This window comes from Astatotilapia calliptera, chromosome 7 (genome assembly GCF_964374335.1).
Source record: "Astatotilapia calliptera chromosome 7, fAstCal68.1, whole genome shotgun sequence".
NCBI classification, from domain to species: domain Eukaryota; kingdom Metazoa; phylum Chordata; class Actinopteri; order Cichliformes; family Cichlidae; genus Astatotilapia; species Astatotilapia calliptera.
Genome location: NC_137428.1, coordinates 57,940,956 through 57,954,707, shown reverse-complemented (window position 1 = coordinate 57,954,707; position 13,752 = coordinate 57,940,956). Strand labels below are relative to the sequence as shown.

Here is a 13,752-nt window from a genome sequence, read left to right as displayed (position 1 = left end):
AGCATGGCTTAAACTGTGTGTAATAACAATGTCGAGAAGGTCAGTGCAATAAGAATGTCATTCAGTTGTCCCTGAAATACAAAACTTTGACCTGCATATTCAATGAGAGGCTGCAATAAAGAGCATGGTCACTGCAGTCAGGTGGCTGTTAGCTAATCCTCTCACTTTATACAGCCACTTCAGAACACCTCTAGGTTTTCACATGTACTTTGTGGCCTGTGCTTCCCCGATTTACAGACACTCCGCAGCTCTCCACAGTGAAAACATTCACTCTCAGGTGTCACAAGAATTACAAGGTCAAATCTCTCTATATTGTCCCTGTATAGACTCATTGTGTTATGCTTTAAAGTTCAGAGAAAGCACGCCTTATTGATCTGACACAGTAAAATTTTATTCCAGATTCAGTTGCTCCACTGCAGCTCTGATTAGGCTTTAATTGAGATCTGATAGTGTAGGCTGATGCTGTTATTACTGTCATCTCGGTGCTTCTGGTGGGTTTCCTCTTTTGTCTGCTCACTCAACAGCACAGACAGTTCTTAATGTGCTCGTAGGAGTTTGGGATATCATGTGATTCTTAGGTGTTTTATATAGCTTCAAAACACGTCTTGTTGTGCTTGACTGGCAACTGTGACTAAAACAGAAATGAAATATAGGCCTAGTTTAAGGGCTAATGTGATGTATGTGTCTCATCTGCTAGAATCACGTAAAAATACACCAAGACAGCGTTGATGAGCCTACAGCGACATCTGCTGTACAATTTATGAATATTCCTTGTAGATGATAGATTTGTCTGTTTATTAAGCTTAAATCACGAGTGCTTTATTGCATACCAGCTGTGCTTCACTGCATAATAACTGCACATATTATATCTTGAGCCCAGCATACATTGACCTTGCATATTTTATGAGTTGATGATACCTAAATAAAGCTGAAATGGAAATGCAGCTTTAAGAGATGCAGTTGGCTTTATTTTAGAACAAAAATGTATTTTGTAAAAACAAAACAAAACAAAAAACAGCTGACATTCAGTGTAAAAAAAACATCTTATTTACACCTTATTTATTTTTATTTGATTATTAAATTTTATTACTGCCATAGAAAGATGTGGATCATCATGTCTGATTTACACCCTTTTTGATTTTTACACCCTTTCAGGAAAGAGACTCCATGGACTATGATATTCACAAATGACACTGAGAAAAAGAAATAAAGTTCAAGTAAGACATAATACATGCGTGTGAATGAGAGGGAGACCGGTGGAAAGGTAAAGATGCAAGGAGCAGAAGTAGTGAAAGTAGATGAGTTTAAATACCTGGTGTGGCAGTGGTCAGTGCACAAGAGAGGTGAAGAAGAGAGTGTGGGCAGGGTGGGTGTCGGTGGAGACAAGTGTCTGAGGGGATGTGAGAGAGAAAGATAGCAGCAAGATTGAAGAGGATGTTTAACAGCCTGTTATGATACAGATATGTAGAAGGTTGGTGTCAAAGGAGGATGCTGGCAGGGTGAGATGGAGGCAGATGATCCACTGTGGTGACCTCTAGAGGGAGCAGATGAAACGAGAAGATGGAAAGTTGTGAGATGATAATAGTTTCAGCAAAGATGTTTTTACTAAATCCTAAAGATACCACTACAGTTTGATTTGATTGCATTTTGTTATATTGGAGTTTGTTTGTTTTTAGTTTAATAGCATTGAACTTTTTCAGATTTGTTAAAAATCTAAAAAAAAAAAAAGTTCTAAAATAGCCAAAATGTACTTTACTAGCTGCTTTCTTTGGCAATAGCTTTTAAAAAATTGCTTAAAAATATTATTAACACTATTGACAAAAATGAACCAATAGGATTCCCGTGTAGGGCGGCGATGGGCGGTACTTCCTGGGCAAAGGCTCCGCTTGTTATGTAGCTGTTATTGACGCGGTTTACTTTGTAGCAGGCAGTAAGGTCTCGCTTGCAGGAAAGTTCGCCGGCGTTTCTCCAACCGGACTTTAAGAGAAGCAGATTCATAAACAGTAACAGGGTCAGCAGGGACAATGCGGACCTCCTCGGCTGCACGCTCATTTGTTTCCCAGTATCCTAAAACTACTGCATTGGTCACAGTAGCAGGTATGAAGTGACCCGACGCAGGCTCTTTTTCACAAAAGCAGGTGTTGTGTGTTAAAAGAAAAACAAAGTAACTCATATAATAGCTAATCACTGATTTACATTAATGGTCTGATCATACGTGTAGACTGTAAACAGCACACGGATGGCTGTCTTAGCTCGTGCTCTTTTACAGACTCTGTGACGTTTACTTGACGTTGCATAAGCATGTAGGCCTTTTGCGCACGGACCCACGTGCTCGTTAAAATGACAAGTGCCTTTGATTTTGCATCACGTTTATAAGAATATAGTTAAAGTGAATTTGTTAAGCTACAGCTTATTAACATCTTAACTAAATATTCACTAACACACTGTTCTAGGTGTGCCTGGTGCTTTACAGTGCAGTTTGAATGAGCTTTCACACGTTTGATGTGCCTATATTGTTTATATTTGTTTTTTAGGTGGTTTGCTAGCTTGTTTTATTTATTACAAAAAAAAGGTAGGGAACCTGATATTTTCACGGTCACGGTCTGCCATCATAGCTTTATAGTTACTAATTTGTTTTTATTTTTTATTTCGTTTTGACTTTTGCTTTTGCTTTTAATTCTGTTTAATTTCAGTTCGTTTCCAGTAGGTTTGCTCATTTCAGTTTATTTTGTAAATGCTTCAAATTAATAACATAGGTGCATCTACTAAATACCTCAGATGAGTTTAAATCTCAGTGAACTCAACCTAAAGGTTAGCGGAATAGTTTTCTGAAAATGTTATTAATTTGAGAAGGAAGTCACCTAGGATTCTCAAATTGATGCTATAGGTGTGTCTACTGGTTTGCCGGTATTTTTATTGTTTGAAAGTGTTGACTTTTATTTGAGTTTTTATTAGTTTAGATGTTAAAAAACACTTTTTTACACAATCACCATCCCAAAACCCAAACTTGTTCAATTTGTAGTTATGTAAAATAGAGAGACAATGTTTTAAAAAAAATATTTATGCACATTTGGACAAAGAAAAAAGCAGTTTTAATTATTTCTCAGATTATTTTAAGGCACTTTAAGGCTTTTTCTGTTAAACTCATTCAAGTGTATTATCTTCAGGGTGTGGAAGAAGGGGTCAGAAATTTATATTTGAGAAAATCTTGGTCCTAAAACATCTGTTGAATCTGTGCAGTTGTGTTTTGTTTTGGGTGGGTGGGGGTTTCCTTTTCTAGAAGGTGAAGATGGCTCTGATCAGTGGAGATTTAGAGCTGTCACTATGCGGACATTTTTACAGGAGTGGGACTTTTTGGTTTGAAGAAGTGGATGGCAGGTGGTGTGTGTCACAGCAAAGCCCGCTTAGATGGAAAGACAGTCCTGATCACTGGAGCCAACACTGGGATTGGCAAAGAAACTGCTGTTGACATGGCTAGAAGAGGTTGGTGATTTGCCAGGATTTATATATCCAATTTTATAATCTAATATCTGTTCAGGTGTAATGACTTTGCTCCCGCATTGCAGGCGCGAGGGTTATTCTGGCTTGTAGGGACATGGAAAGAGCTAATAAAGCTGCAGAAGAAGTGAAAAAGAGAAGCGGAAATGACAGCGTGATTGTCAGAAAGTTGGATTTGGCATCTCTACAGTCAATACGCCAACTTGCCAAAGATGTCCTAGCAAGTGAGGAGCGCCTGGATGTTCTCATCAATAATGCAGGTGGATGTATAAATCACATCAGACCCACTATGGTGTGATGTAGCATATTATGCCAGCTTTGTGACTGTGCATTCGTGTTTAACAGGCAGGGATAGCTCAGTAGGTAGAGTGGTGGCCCCATGATCGGAAGGTCGGGGGTTCGACTCCACTGAACGGCTACCCTGAGGTGCCCCTGAGCAAGGTACCGTCCCTACACACTGCTCCCCGGGCGCTGCACTGGCGGCTGCCCACTGCTTCACTGGGTGAATGGGTTAAATGCAGAGGAACTATTTCCCTACGGGGACTAACACGCACACTTTACTTTAACAGGCGGTAAATACATTTCCTTTGATATTCCTACCTTTAGGCATAATGAGCTGTCCAAAATGGAAGACTGAAGATGGATTTGAAATGCAATTTGGTGTGAACCACCTGGGCCACTTCCTTTTAACGAACTGTCTGTTAGATCTCCTGAAGAAGTCAGCGCCAAGCCGTATTGTGAATGTCTCCAGCTTAGCGCATGAGAGAGGTGCAGTTTTTCCTCTTTTTTTCTAGTTCATATAAAGAGAATTAGTTGTTTTTTTTAAATCTCTCAGGAATGTCATCCTTTTATATTCATTTAATGTTAAATACCACATCTGTGAATAAGGATGAAGTGCTTTCTCTCAACAGGTCAAATCCATTTTGATGACATAAATCAGGACAAAGATTACCGGCCTTGGAGAAGCTACGCTCAAAGTAAACTAGCTAATGTCCTCTTTACAAAAGAGCTGGCCAACAGGCTGCAAGGTGCTGCGTCTGTTTTATATCTATATTTCTATGTGTCGTTACACATTGAATGGGATTTCATGTCCTTGTAATGACTTGTGTTCTGCATCTTGTCATTTTGCAGGTACTGGCGTAACAGCATATAGCCTCCACCCTGGAGTCATCCGCACCGAGCTTGGCCGACACTTCTGGCCCACAGTGCCCCTGTGGAAGAGGGTTTTGTATGTGCCCTTCGTGTTTTTCATCAAGAATCCGACAGAAGGAGCTCAGACCACCATCTACTGCGCTGTGGAGGAAAGCCTGCAAAATGAGAGTGGACTCTATTACAGGTCAGTCTGTGTAATTCAACAGATGGGCTCTTTATTGATAGACAGCCAAAAGGGATATTGCTCGGCTCGCCCATGTGGGGGAAATGGATCATATTGAGAACAACACTAACATACTCTACTGAGACTGGTATTGTGAATGTGTAATGAAGCATATTAGCAATGAAACAGCTGGACTCTTCTTTCTCAGTGCAGTCTAATGCAATATCTTCCCTCAGTGGATGTGCAGACACAGGAAATGAATCTGATACCAGTTCTTTATTTTCTTCAAAATTATACTCTGAATACGTCATTGCACGGGAGTCATTGGATTCATTTTGATGATAGGGAACGTGAGTTAGGGATTGCTTTTGCACTTTAAAAAACTACAAGTAGCTGATAGTAAAAGCAGAAAAAATTTTCTAATAACACTGATAAAGAAACTACTTAGTGCCAGTCAGTCATGTCTAGTAGGATTCTCCAACCTCTCAATGGGCCTTTTAAAGGTGACAACAGGGAACACAGTTGATCTGCGTACAGTAAAATAAATGTTCTTGTGATTTGTTGAATATAATTAAGTCCAGTTAACACAACTGTTTAAAAACCTAATGTGTTAACATGCTGTGGGTTTTTCCACAGCATGATAATTCCTCTATGCATGAAAAATGTTGTCCAAGTCCAGTAAATGATGTCAGCGTGAACACTGATTCAAATCCAGTGAATTAGACGGACACATCTAAAACATAACGAGCAGACACATTAACGTTCATTTGGGGTCGTGTACTTAACCTTTTCGTGAATGTTAAATAATTATTCACTCTCATTTTAACTCTGGTCTTACTCCTGGGGGACAATTCTGTGTTTTTAGCTGCTGAATCCTAAATTCTGAACACCATCTAATCTGGTCTATTAACTGTCATCTGTTTGTTTCTGGGCTGGTAGAGCAGTGTAGAGCAGGCTCATCGAGGCTTTTATGCAGGAAATAGCTGTGTGCTACAGGTGAAAGCTTAGCTGATGAGACCAGAATTGTGGGTTGGAAAATCAGAGCAATTATCTAAGGAGACTTAAAGGCTTTGTAGAGGTGAGGGGTGTTTGGTGAGTGACTCATTTGCAACTACAAGCGACCCCTTTTACATTGTAAGCATACTACAGTAGCAATTTAGCACTAATATAAAAATGTGGATTAGCACAATATAAAATGAGATTTTGATACAAGGAATCTTTTTGAGACAGAAAGTCAAGATCATATGATAAATAAAGGAATCATCATGTCAGCAGGGTCGCTGCGTCAGTGTGCATGCCCAGAAAAAAAATGCCTAGACAAAATCACAGTCAATATAAATGCCACAAACCAGCTGCAATACACTGACAGCTTTCCACCTTTTGCAGATTTCCAGTATTTCATTACTGCTGACATTATCTTATCAGGCATTTCAGCCATTTACCAGTGAATGACTGACATTTAAGTGGTGCTGCATGTGTTCAAGATTTTAAAAATGACAAGAGCTGATTGCATGCTCACACACACACATATTTATATTTATAGATAGATAGACAGATAGATAGATATACCAGAGGCCTGGCGGCTTGAGGGTCCTGCGCAGTATCTTAGCTGTTCCTAGGACTGTGCTCTTCTGGACAGAGATCTCCGAAGTTGTTCCCGGGATCTGCTGGAGCCACTCGCCTAGCTTGGGAGTCGCTGCACCTAATACTCCGATTACCACTGGGACCACCGTTACCTTCACCCTCCACATCTTCTCGAGCTCTTCTCTCGAGAAGATGTGGAGGATATATATATATATATATGGAGGGTATATATAAATGCTGGCAGCACATTTTAAAGTATCTGAGGCCTGATGAGGATCATTTTCCATTAACTCTTCACATCACAATGACCAGATCATTCTATTCATTTATTGTATTTATTGTGTACCTAACACTGTACCTAACACACTGTGTAACAAACAGTTTAGCATTTATCTACTAAAGAGCCATGCTCACATCTAGAACTGTTTTGCTAAAATAAGCAGGGCTTTCCCTAAAAATAGATTGTCTTGATGTTTCTCCACAGTCTGTGTATTTATTAATTCTCCCCCTGAAGTGAGCGAGTCTGTAATCTGTTCTGTTTGTTTGTTTGTCTGTCTGTTTGTTAGCAGTCTACAACAGCTCGAGCTGATTTAATTTAGGTGAAAATCTAGTCAATGTCGTACCAAATGTGAAAGTCAGTAAAAACTTTATATTACCCCCAATGTTTTATGGATCAAGTTCAAACAATATACAAAGTCTTGGTGGGCATGAGTACCTGGGTTGGCTAAACATTTGACCTTAACCTTTATTGTTGGTGCCCAAGGTCAAGGTTGACCTTGGAAAAAAATACAATATAATAAGTATTATGTTCCATATGAAAGGGAACATGAAGAGTGCTCTACAACACACCTCTTTTTTTTCTCCCACTATGACACCCTATGATGTCAGAATGAACCCATAACAGGCTGAGATCAGGATGTTGTAATAAAATGATGATAATAATAATAATAATAATAATTAAAAAACATCAAAGTTTTAGTATAGCCTTTGCCCTTTAAAGGAAGTCCCGTTTTCTGAGTGTTCTTGTTTGAAATTAGAACATTTTAAGATTTTCCTTAATAGTTTTTTTTAGCAATTACAAAGCATATGATTTAATCTTAATTTAAACTGCTGATACTAGAACCTGACTGATATTGGACTTTTATGACCAATACCCATATTTGGAATGTTGCTTTGTTGTCACCACAAGTCATGGGTTACTCATTTACACTTCTCCTATCGATGCCAACAGGGAAGTTGCGGAGTGCCATCTGGTGGAATATCTGTGTAACATCAACATTTATAACATAATTGGAGGTTTTAGTTGTCAACCATACCGATATATCGCCACATAACAAATATCGGTTTGGCTCTACTTGATGTTATTTTTGTATATAAAGTGAAAACTGACTCTTTTGGTCTTTGTATGAAATTATATGGGTAATAACATAACTAATAAATATCTAAATTCCTATAATTATCTTTAAGAAAACAGTATAAAATATTAAGACATTGTTGCCTTGTAAATTATCCTTTGATTGCATATCTTGCCTTTTTTATCTGACTGATTAACTTGTTCTTGTGACTTAATCAACTCAGCATGAACAGATCAAGTTGTGTGTTTAACACTAAAGTCTGCACTGATTACAGCGACTGCGCCCCTAAAACAGCAGCCCCTCAGGGTCTGGATGATGAAGCTGCCAAGAAGCTGTGGGAGCTGAGTGCCTCTGTGGTCGGTCTGACATAGTCACAGCGACGATGATGATGATTTTGATGATGATTGTCATCATCGTGGTGCCACTGGACTGCCAGGTGGCCTGAGGAAAGAACTGGTACTCTTTCTAGTGAACATCTGCGCTGCTAGTAGCAGCTGAGCTCCTGCTTAAGGACAACAAATGAACAAAAGACAGAAATTCACAAGTGATAGACATTTATTTAGAATATACAACAAACTAATTGGAAAAATACTATGAATTAAATTAAGTTTTTTCTTAAACAGAAGCAATGCTTCACAGGTCAGTTACATGGAAGCTGTATGATCTTTAGCATTGATTGCCTTTAGCTTGAAATGACATTTTAATTGATGGGTTTCACCAATATCTGTGTGGACTAAGGGTTAAAATGTCATTTATTGTTGCTTGGGTTTATCATATAAGAATTATATATGAATGTGCTTTAGCTTTTTGTAACACTGCTAATAGTGGTATTCAGTTTCTTTCTCGTGGGCATTAAAGTGCTCTTATACATAGCCCATTGTTATACCTGTCTTTTAAGGCATACTGTTTATCCACATCCTATGTATTCATCACGAGTCTTCATTTTGATCCATGTGAGACCAGCAGTGCTGAGACAAAACACATGTTGGTTACATCACCATGAATTAAAGTTTTCTTTATACAAAATTTGTATCTGCTCATCACTTTTTTCGGTTTCTTTTTAAAGGCACTTTGTACAGAATTGCTACAAACAGTCCAATTTCATCTTATCCAAAGCTACATCTCAGACAAATGCATCACATTTTTTTTTCTTTTTCTTTTTTTCTTTTTTTTCGTGAGACAGAATGTCCATTATGGTGCTAATTACATATGCACAAAGTGCACCCTATCTGCCACCAGCTACAAATGTACCCTGTGTGTTCCTTTAATGTTACATGATCAGCTAGTTCAGAGGAAAAGTACCATATCTTGGCATTTACATTCAAAACTGTAAAACATATACAGCAGATGTTGTGAAGTCAAAAGATAGTTATCCTTAAGGTTGAGTGTGACACGGGGAGGAAATCTACCTATATTGCTCAGTTTTAATGTATCTATATATTCTATCTATATTTTTTAATTACACATAATTCAACAACTAGATGGCTCTGAGTCTACACAAATGACACAAATGACTTGTGTAGACTATGGATGTACTTCCTCACAATCTACGGTGTTAACATCTCTACTTCCACAATATTTGCTGCATAAACTTCATAACTAACTAATGCTCTTCAAAATCAGAAAGCTGTTTCATCTGTTCCACTTGCATAGAGTGCCTTCTCACAAGTTTCTTCTTCAACTTGAGGCCACCTCTCTTTGGTGTGTTTGGTGCTACTGGAGCTATAGATCTAATACCTGTGGCCAGAGGTGAGGAGGGCTTGTTGCTAGCCCCGATATCGGGAATGGGAGGGTTTGGGTTTATGTTAAGAGGGGGGAGGTGGCCAGGCCTGGTGTGGGAGATGTGATCCAGCAGAAGTGTGCCTGAGCCTCTTCTCTCCAGGAGACCAGGTGCACGCCTGCGTGCTGTGCTGGGAGAGGATGTGCTGGCATTGCTGTCTAGAGATTCTCTGGAGCTGGTTAACATCACAAGTGGAGAGGTGTTTAGTTTCCTGCGCTCCACCGGGACCTTAGGAGAATCTAACATGGCAGAGTCTGAATAGAGCTGTGAGTCTGAGTCATAGTGATCATTCCCCAGGTGTCTCCTATGCATTGTGTCTCTCAGACTGGCTAGTCCACTGCTGCAGCTGCTGCTCTCCTGCTCTGTAGGCACCGTGCTGCGCCGTGCCAGTGGCTGGTGTTGGCCTAGCGTTCTCTCATATGATGGTTTAGATGTTGGAGGAACTGATAATGAGGTGGTCATTTTGCAGGGCTGTTCTCCCACTAGTGGGAATAAGCTGTCCTTCCCGTCTACACTGTTCTGTCGAGATAAAGCCGACCTCTTACTCAGAGAGAGTCCGTTTACCCCTGCAACAACATCCTCATCAGAACTAGCTTTCTTACTCTCATCATGGGCGGAGGCGGCAGCAGCAGCCAGGACAGAGGGTGCAATCAACCCCCAAGGCTCTGATTGCAGCCGCTTCAGCTGAGGCAAACGTGCACGTTTGGGGTTTGCAGGCCGCCGCGTCGGCGACGTGGGCCCATTGGCAAGTTTCGAAGCTGAGCTGGAGGTTTTTAGCTTTGTCTGGAAACTGAAGACTGTGTTTTGTTGCTCTTGCTCAGGTGAGGGCGATGCTGTGACGTTAATATCAGAGGGAGAAGTGCAGTACGCCGGGGAAGATCTCTCAACCAGCTCTGGTGATGGAGGGACATTTAGATACTGTTTGGTAGTCTTAGTGCCAGATGGTGACTTGTCTGTGGTGATTATGATCACCTCCTTGCCTTTAGCTTTGCATGCATCCAAGAGCAGTTTAAGTGTCTCCTTGTCATCTGCGTTTATGGCATAGACCAGCGCTGAGGCCCCGCTCCTGTCTTCCAGGCTGGGATCAGCACCGTTGCTAAGTAGGTGATCCACCACTTTGTGTCCAGCCTTGTGAATGCAGGCGTGCATTAAAGCTGTCCGACCTCCTTTGTCCTGTATGTTGGGGTCCGCTTGGTTGTCCAGCAGATATTTTACGAGCTTTGCCTTACTTACACTCTGCTGGTCGGTGTGTGTGGACATGCAGGCCACCATGAGAGGTGTTTCCCCACGTTCATTGCTCTCGTTGATGTAGGCACCTCCTTCCAACAAGAGCCTGGTGAGTCTCAAGCGTCTGAGCCACACTGCCTTCAGGAGTGAGTTTCCATCTGTCCGCAGTTCCAGAATATCTGCCATTACCCAGCCAATCACAGATCTTCTCAGTACTGAACTCACAGCTCGCAGCCCTTTGAACAAATTTGTGGAATTAGTTCAGCTTACATAGTAAAATGAGTGATTAATACCCACTTTGTTTGTCTGCTTTTCTATTTGTTATCACTGCCAGCAGGTGGCAGTCTGTTACAACCTAAAGAAAATAAAAATAAAACTTACTCTTATAGATCTGTGAAATATAGTGGATATATTGTTTGTTTAATTATTGAAATTGAATCAGTGTTGTACAAAAAATTGGCAGTTTTCCTAAAATGCTCATGCACGTCCTCAAAGATCACATATATCCATGCAGAAGTCAGCCTGGTAACACACCTGTTAGAGTCATAAACACTACTGATAGATGTGTCATGATGTCATAATCAAAGTTGATTTTTTTTTTCTAAACCTCTATCTAGACAGCAGTGCCCCCCACCCCCCACCCAACATACTGATACTGACACAAAAGCCTCCAGTATTCACTACAAGTAAGCATAAACATCATTTTTCCACCTTTCTGGGACGAATATACGAGAGACTGCGCGTAAATGCGATGTTTGTTATATAAATTTCAAATAGTGATCCAAACATCTGTTCAAGCTCTTTAACTGGCGACATTAAATAACGTCACGCTAAGCTCGAAGAGTCGCTGTCCGCGGTTCTCATTTTGGGTAACTTGGCTCGAAAGACGCGCTCCATTACACGTTGCGGTGTTCGTCGTCTTATTCTGCTTCAAATCCCAAATGTAAACATTTTATCTGCAGTTTGAATATTAATTTGCCAACATTAGACATACATTTGATTTCACATGCAACACAAGCTGTCGATCTAATTTAACAGCCTCCGCCTTCACCGATACAAGATAGCGAGGTAAAGTTGAATTAATTAACCTTCACGTGTAATATTGTTTGTGTGACAGTTGTTTCCTTACCTGGTCAAAGAGGAGATTTTCCATGTTCAAAGTAACCAGTGCTCTGCCATCTGCGAGGGCGAAATTAAAGATTCAAAACAGAAAGTTTGTTGAAGTTCTCCACAATAATCCTATTTTCTTTTTTGTTATGCAGCCGTGACTGTTCCCATCAATACGTCTTGGTTTAGGTTACAGTGTGCCGTGCCTCTCTGGCACCATAACGCATGAGCTGTGTGGCTTTTGTTATGGAGGCACACCACATCAGTCCAATGGGGAGTATTCCTTTCACTGCGCACTCAAGGATCACAACCTGGAGATGCTGCGGGTTATAAATAACTTACTTTCTTGCTGGTTGAATGAAACGTGTATTCTCTTGACGTCAGAGTCGACCAAAATAAATTGCGTCTGATGAAAAACCTCTGTCTCGGTCTTTATATCTGCTGGACACAAACAAAACGAGTGCTGCCTCCTAAAGACATGCAAATGATCTGCGCGCGCGTGTTATTTTAATTATGTCAAAAGAGCAGTATGAAAATGAAAACGGTGGGCACAGTTTGGCCTACACGTGATGAAGATGAGAAGGCTGCTTTTTCTCCTAGAGCCTAGTGCTTAGGCTGCTTTTTGAATTTTCTTCAGATAGTAAGTCTGCGCTATAAATACGATTTAATCTTTCTGCAGGGTGGAACAGGAATAAAGGCAGGTTGTCTGTCTGCCATGTATGAAAGGGCACAGAGAAAACAATTCAGTTGTAAAATGTGCCTGGACCACCATCACGCTGCTTCTTGCAGGGAATTCCAATAGGATATATTCACCAGCTATCTTTCTTTTCTTATTTTCATTTTTTTTAAAAAGCAGAAATCATATTTTTAAGCAGTGACACTTTGATACAAAGCATTAGTTAATATTTAATGTTTATGCATATCTGCAGCGCTTCTTTCTCTCATTGTCATGTACTCAACAAATTATGTGAGAGAGCAAAAATATTTTGCACCTATATATTTACAGTACAATTAAAGAAGCCAAAACTTGTAGCAGCCATCGCAGCTATACAGCCTAATAGGGACATTTCTATTTTTAGGTTGCTATGAGACAGCACAGAAGCAGTTTCTAATGAGAACAGTGATGTTCTCAGCCCTGCAAAGAACAGGTAAATCAGACACATTCCTCCACGGACAGACAGGATTATATGGCATTTTTTATGCAGTTATTTTTGGATCTATTTTCCACTCATGAGTAAGTCACCACCACCACAATCAATCATTAATCCTTTGACCCCTGCTCCTTTTTTTCTTTTCTTTTTTTCTGACTCTAAGACTAATCACTTTATTACCTATCCAAAGGCTTGACGTCTCAGGACTTCAGCTGTCAATGTTGCCAGTGATTTCTCACCTGTGATTGCCTTCTCAGTCCCAGAGGAAGTGTTGTTTACAAGGCACATGGAGAAGGCAGTTTCATAAAGCAGCTCATGCTGTAGTCACCACCTCAAAAGAGTATGCCCCTCCTGTTCAAGAGGCATTAACAGTCTGGCTAAATATTGTCATTTCTTCACCAGAAATGACTAAAAGAGTTGTGTAAAATATTGGTTTATATGTAGATGAGTAAAAACTGTTCTTCTAAGTGTCAAACTTGATTCTAAGAATAGGAAGTTCTAAGAAGTTTTTTTTTTTTTTTTGTCAAACACAAACTGAAATTGTTATTCAGATGCTATTATGTATATTTCACATTTTATACTGTTGAGTAAAAATTATATGGGTCTGTATTATAGACAGACTTCAGAGAATCATGATGATCCAAGGATCAAAGGCCAAAGCTGACTAGTTTAGACACATTCATTATCACTGGGAGCCAAAAGGACGTCAGTGGCCCTCACAGAGGGTGATCTTTG

General features: G+C 40.1%; 2 protein-coding genes across 3 annotated transcripts; one reads left to right on the top strand and one right to left on the bottom strand.

Moving 5' to 3' along the window:
• The first annotated feature begins 1,884 nt into the window (after window positions 1-1,884).
• Window positions 1,885-8,778, top strand: LOC113026814 (retinol dehydrogenase 13-like). 2 transcript variants are annotated; one of them, XM_026175971.2, is made up of 7 exons: window positions 1,885-2,097; window positions 3,343-3,483; window positions 3,567-3,758; window positions 4,105-4,266; window positions 4,410-4,526; window positions 4,630-4,834; window positions 8,027-8,778. In XM_026175971.2, exons 1-7 carry the CDS (start codon window positions 2,025-2,027, stop codon window positions 8,121-8,123), a joined length of 987 nt encoding a protein of 328 aa, XP_026031756.2. In that variant the 5' UTR covers window positions 1,885-2,024; the 3' UTR covers window positions 8,124-8,778. The 2 variants fall into 2 exon arrangements, with proteins under 2 accessions (XP_026031756.2, XP_026031757.2); XM_026175972.2 differs by having other exon boundaries at window positions 1,958-2,097; window positions 3,281-3,483.
• Window positions 8,779-9,212: 434 nt separating this feature from the next.
• On the bottom strand, window positions 9,213-12,029 carry ankrd34c (ankyrin repeat domain 34C). The gene is made up of 2 exons (XM_026175969.2): window positions 11,889-12,029; window positions 9,213-10,995 (listed from the first exon to the last, which is right to left on the bottom strand). Exon 2 carries the CDS (start codon window positions 10,943-10,945, stop codon window positions 9,356-9,358), a length of 1,590 nt encoding a protein of 529 aa, XP_026031754.1. The 5' UTR covers window positions 10,946-10,995; window positions 11,889-12,029; the 3' UTR covers window positions 9,213-9,355.
• Between the last annotated feature and the right edge of the window lie 1,723 nt (window positions 12,030-13,752).

Coding starts and splice junctions, on each gene's coding strand:
- ankrd34c (XM_026175969.2), bottom strand. CDS start 10,945: ATGGCAGATATTCTGGAACTGCGGACAGATGGAAACTCACTCCTGAAG.
- LOC113026814 (XM_026175971.2), top strand. CDS start 2,025: ATGCGGACCTCCTCGGCTGCACGCTCATTTGTTTCCCAGTATCCTAAA. Junction 3,484..3,566: donor TGTTGACATGGCTAGAAGAG/GTTGGTGATTTG, acceptor CCCGCATTGCAG/GCGCGAGGGTTATTCTGGCT. Junction 4,267..4,409: donor CAGCTTAGCGCATGAGAGAG/GTGCAGTTTTTC, acceptor TTCTCTCAACAG/GTCAAATCCATTTTGATGAC.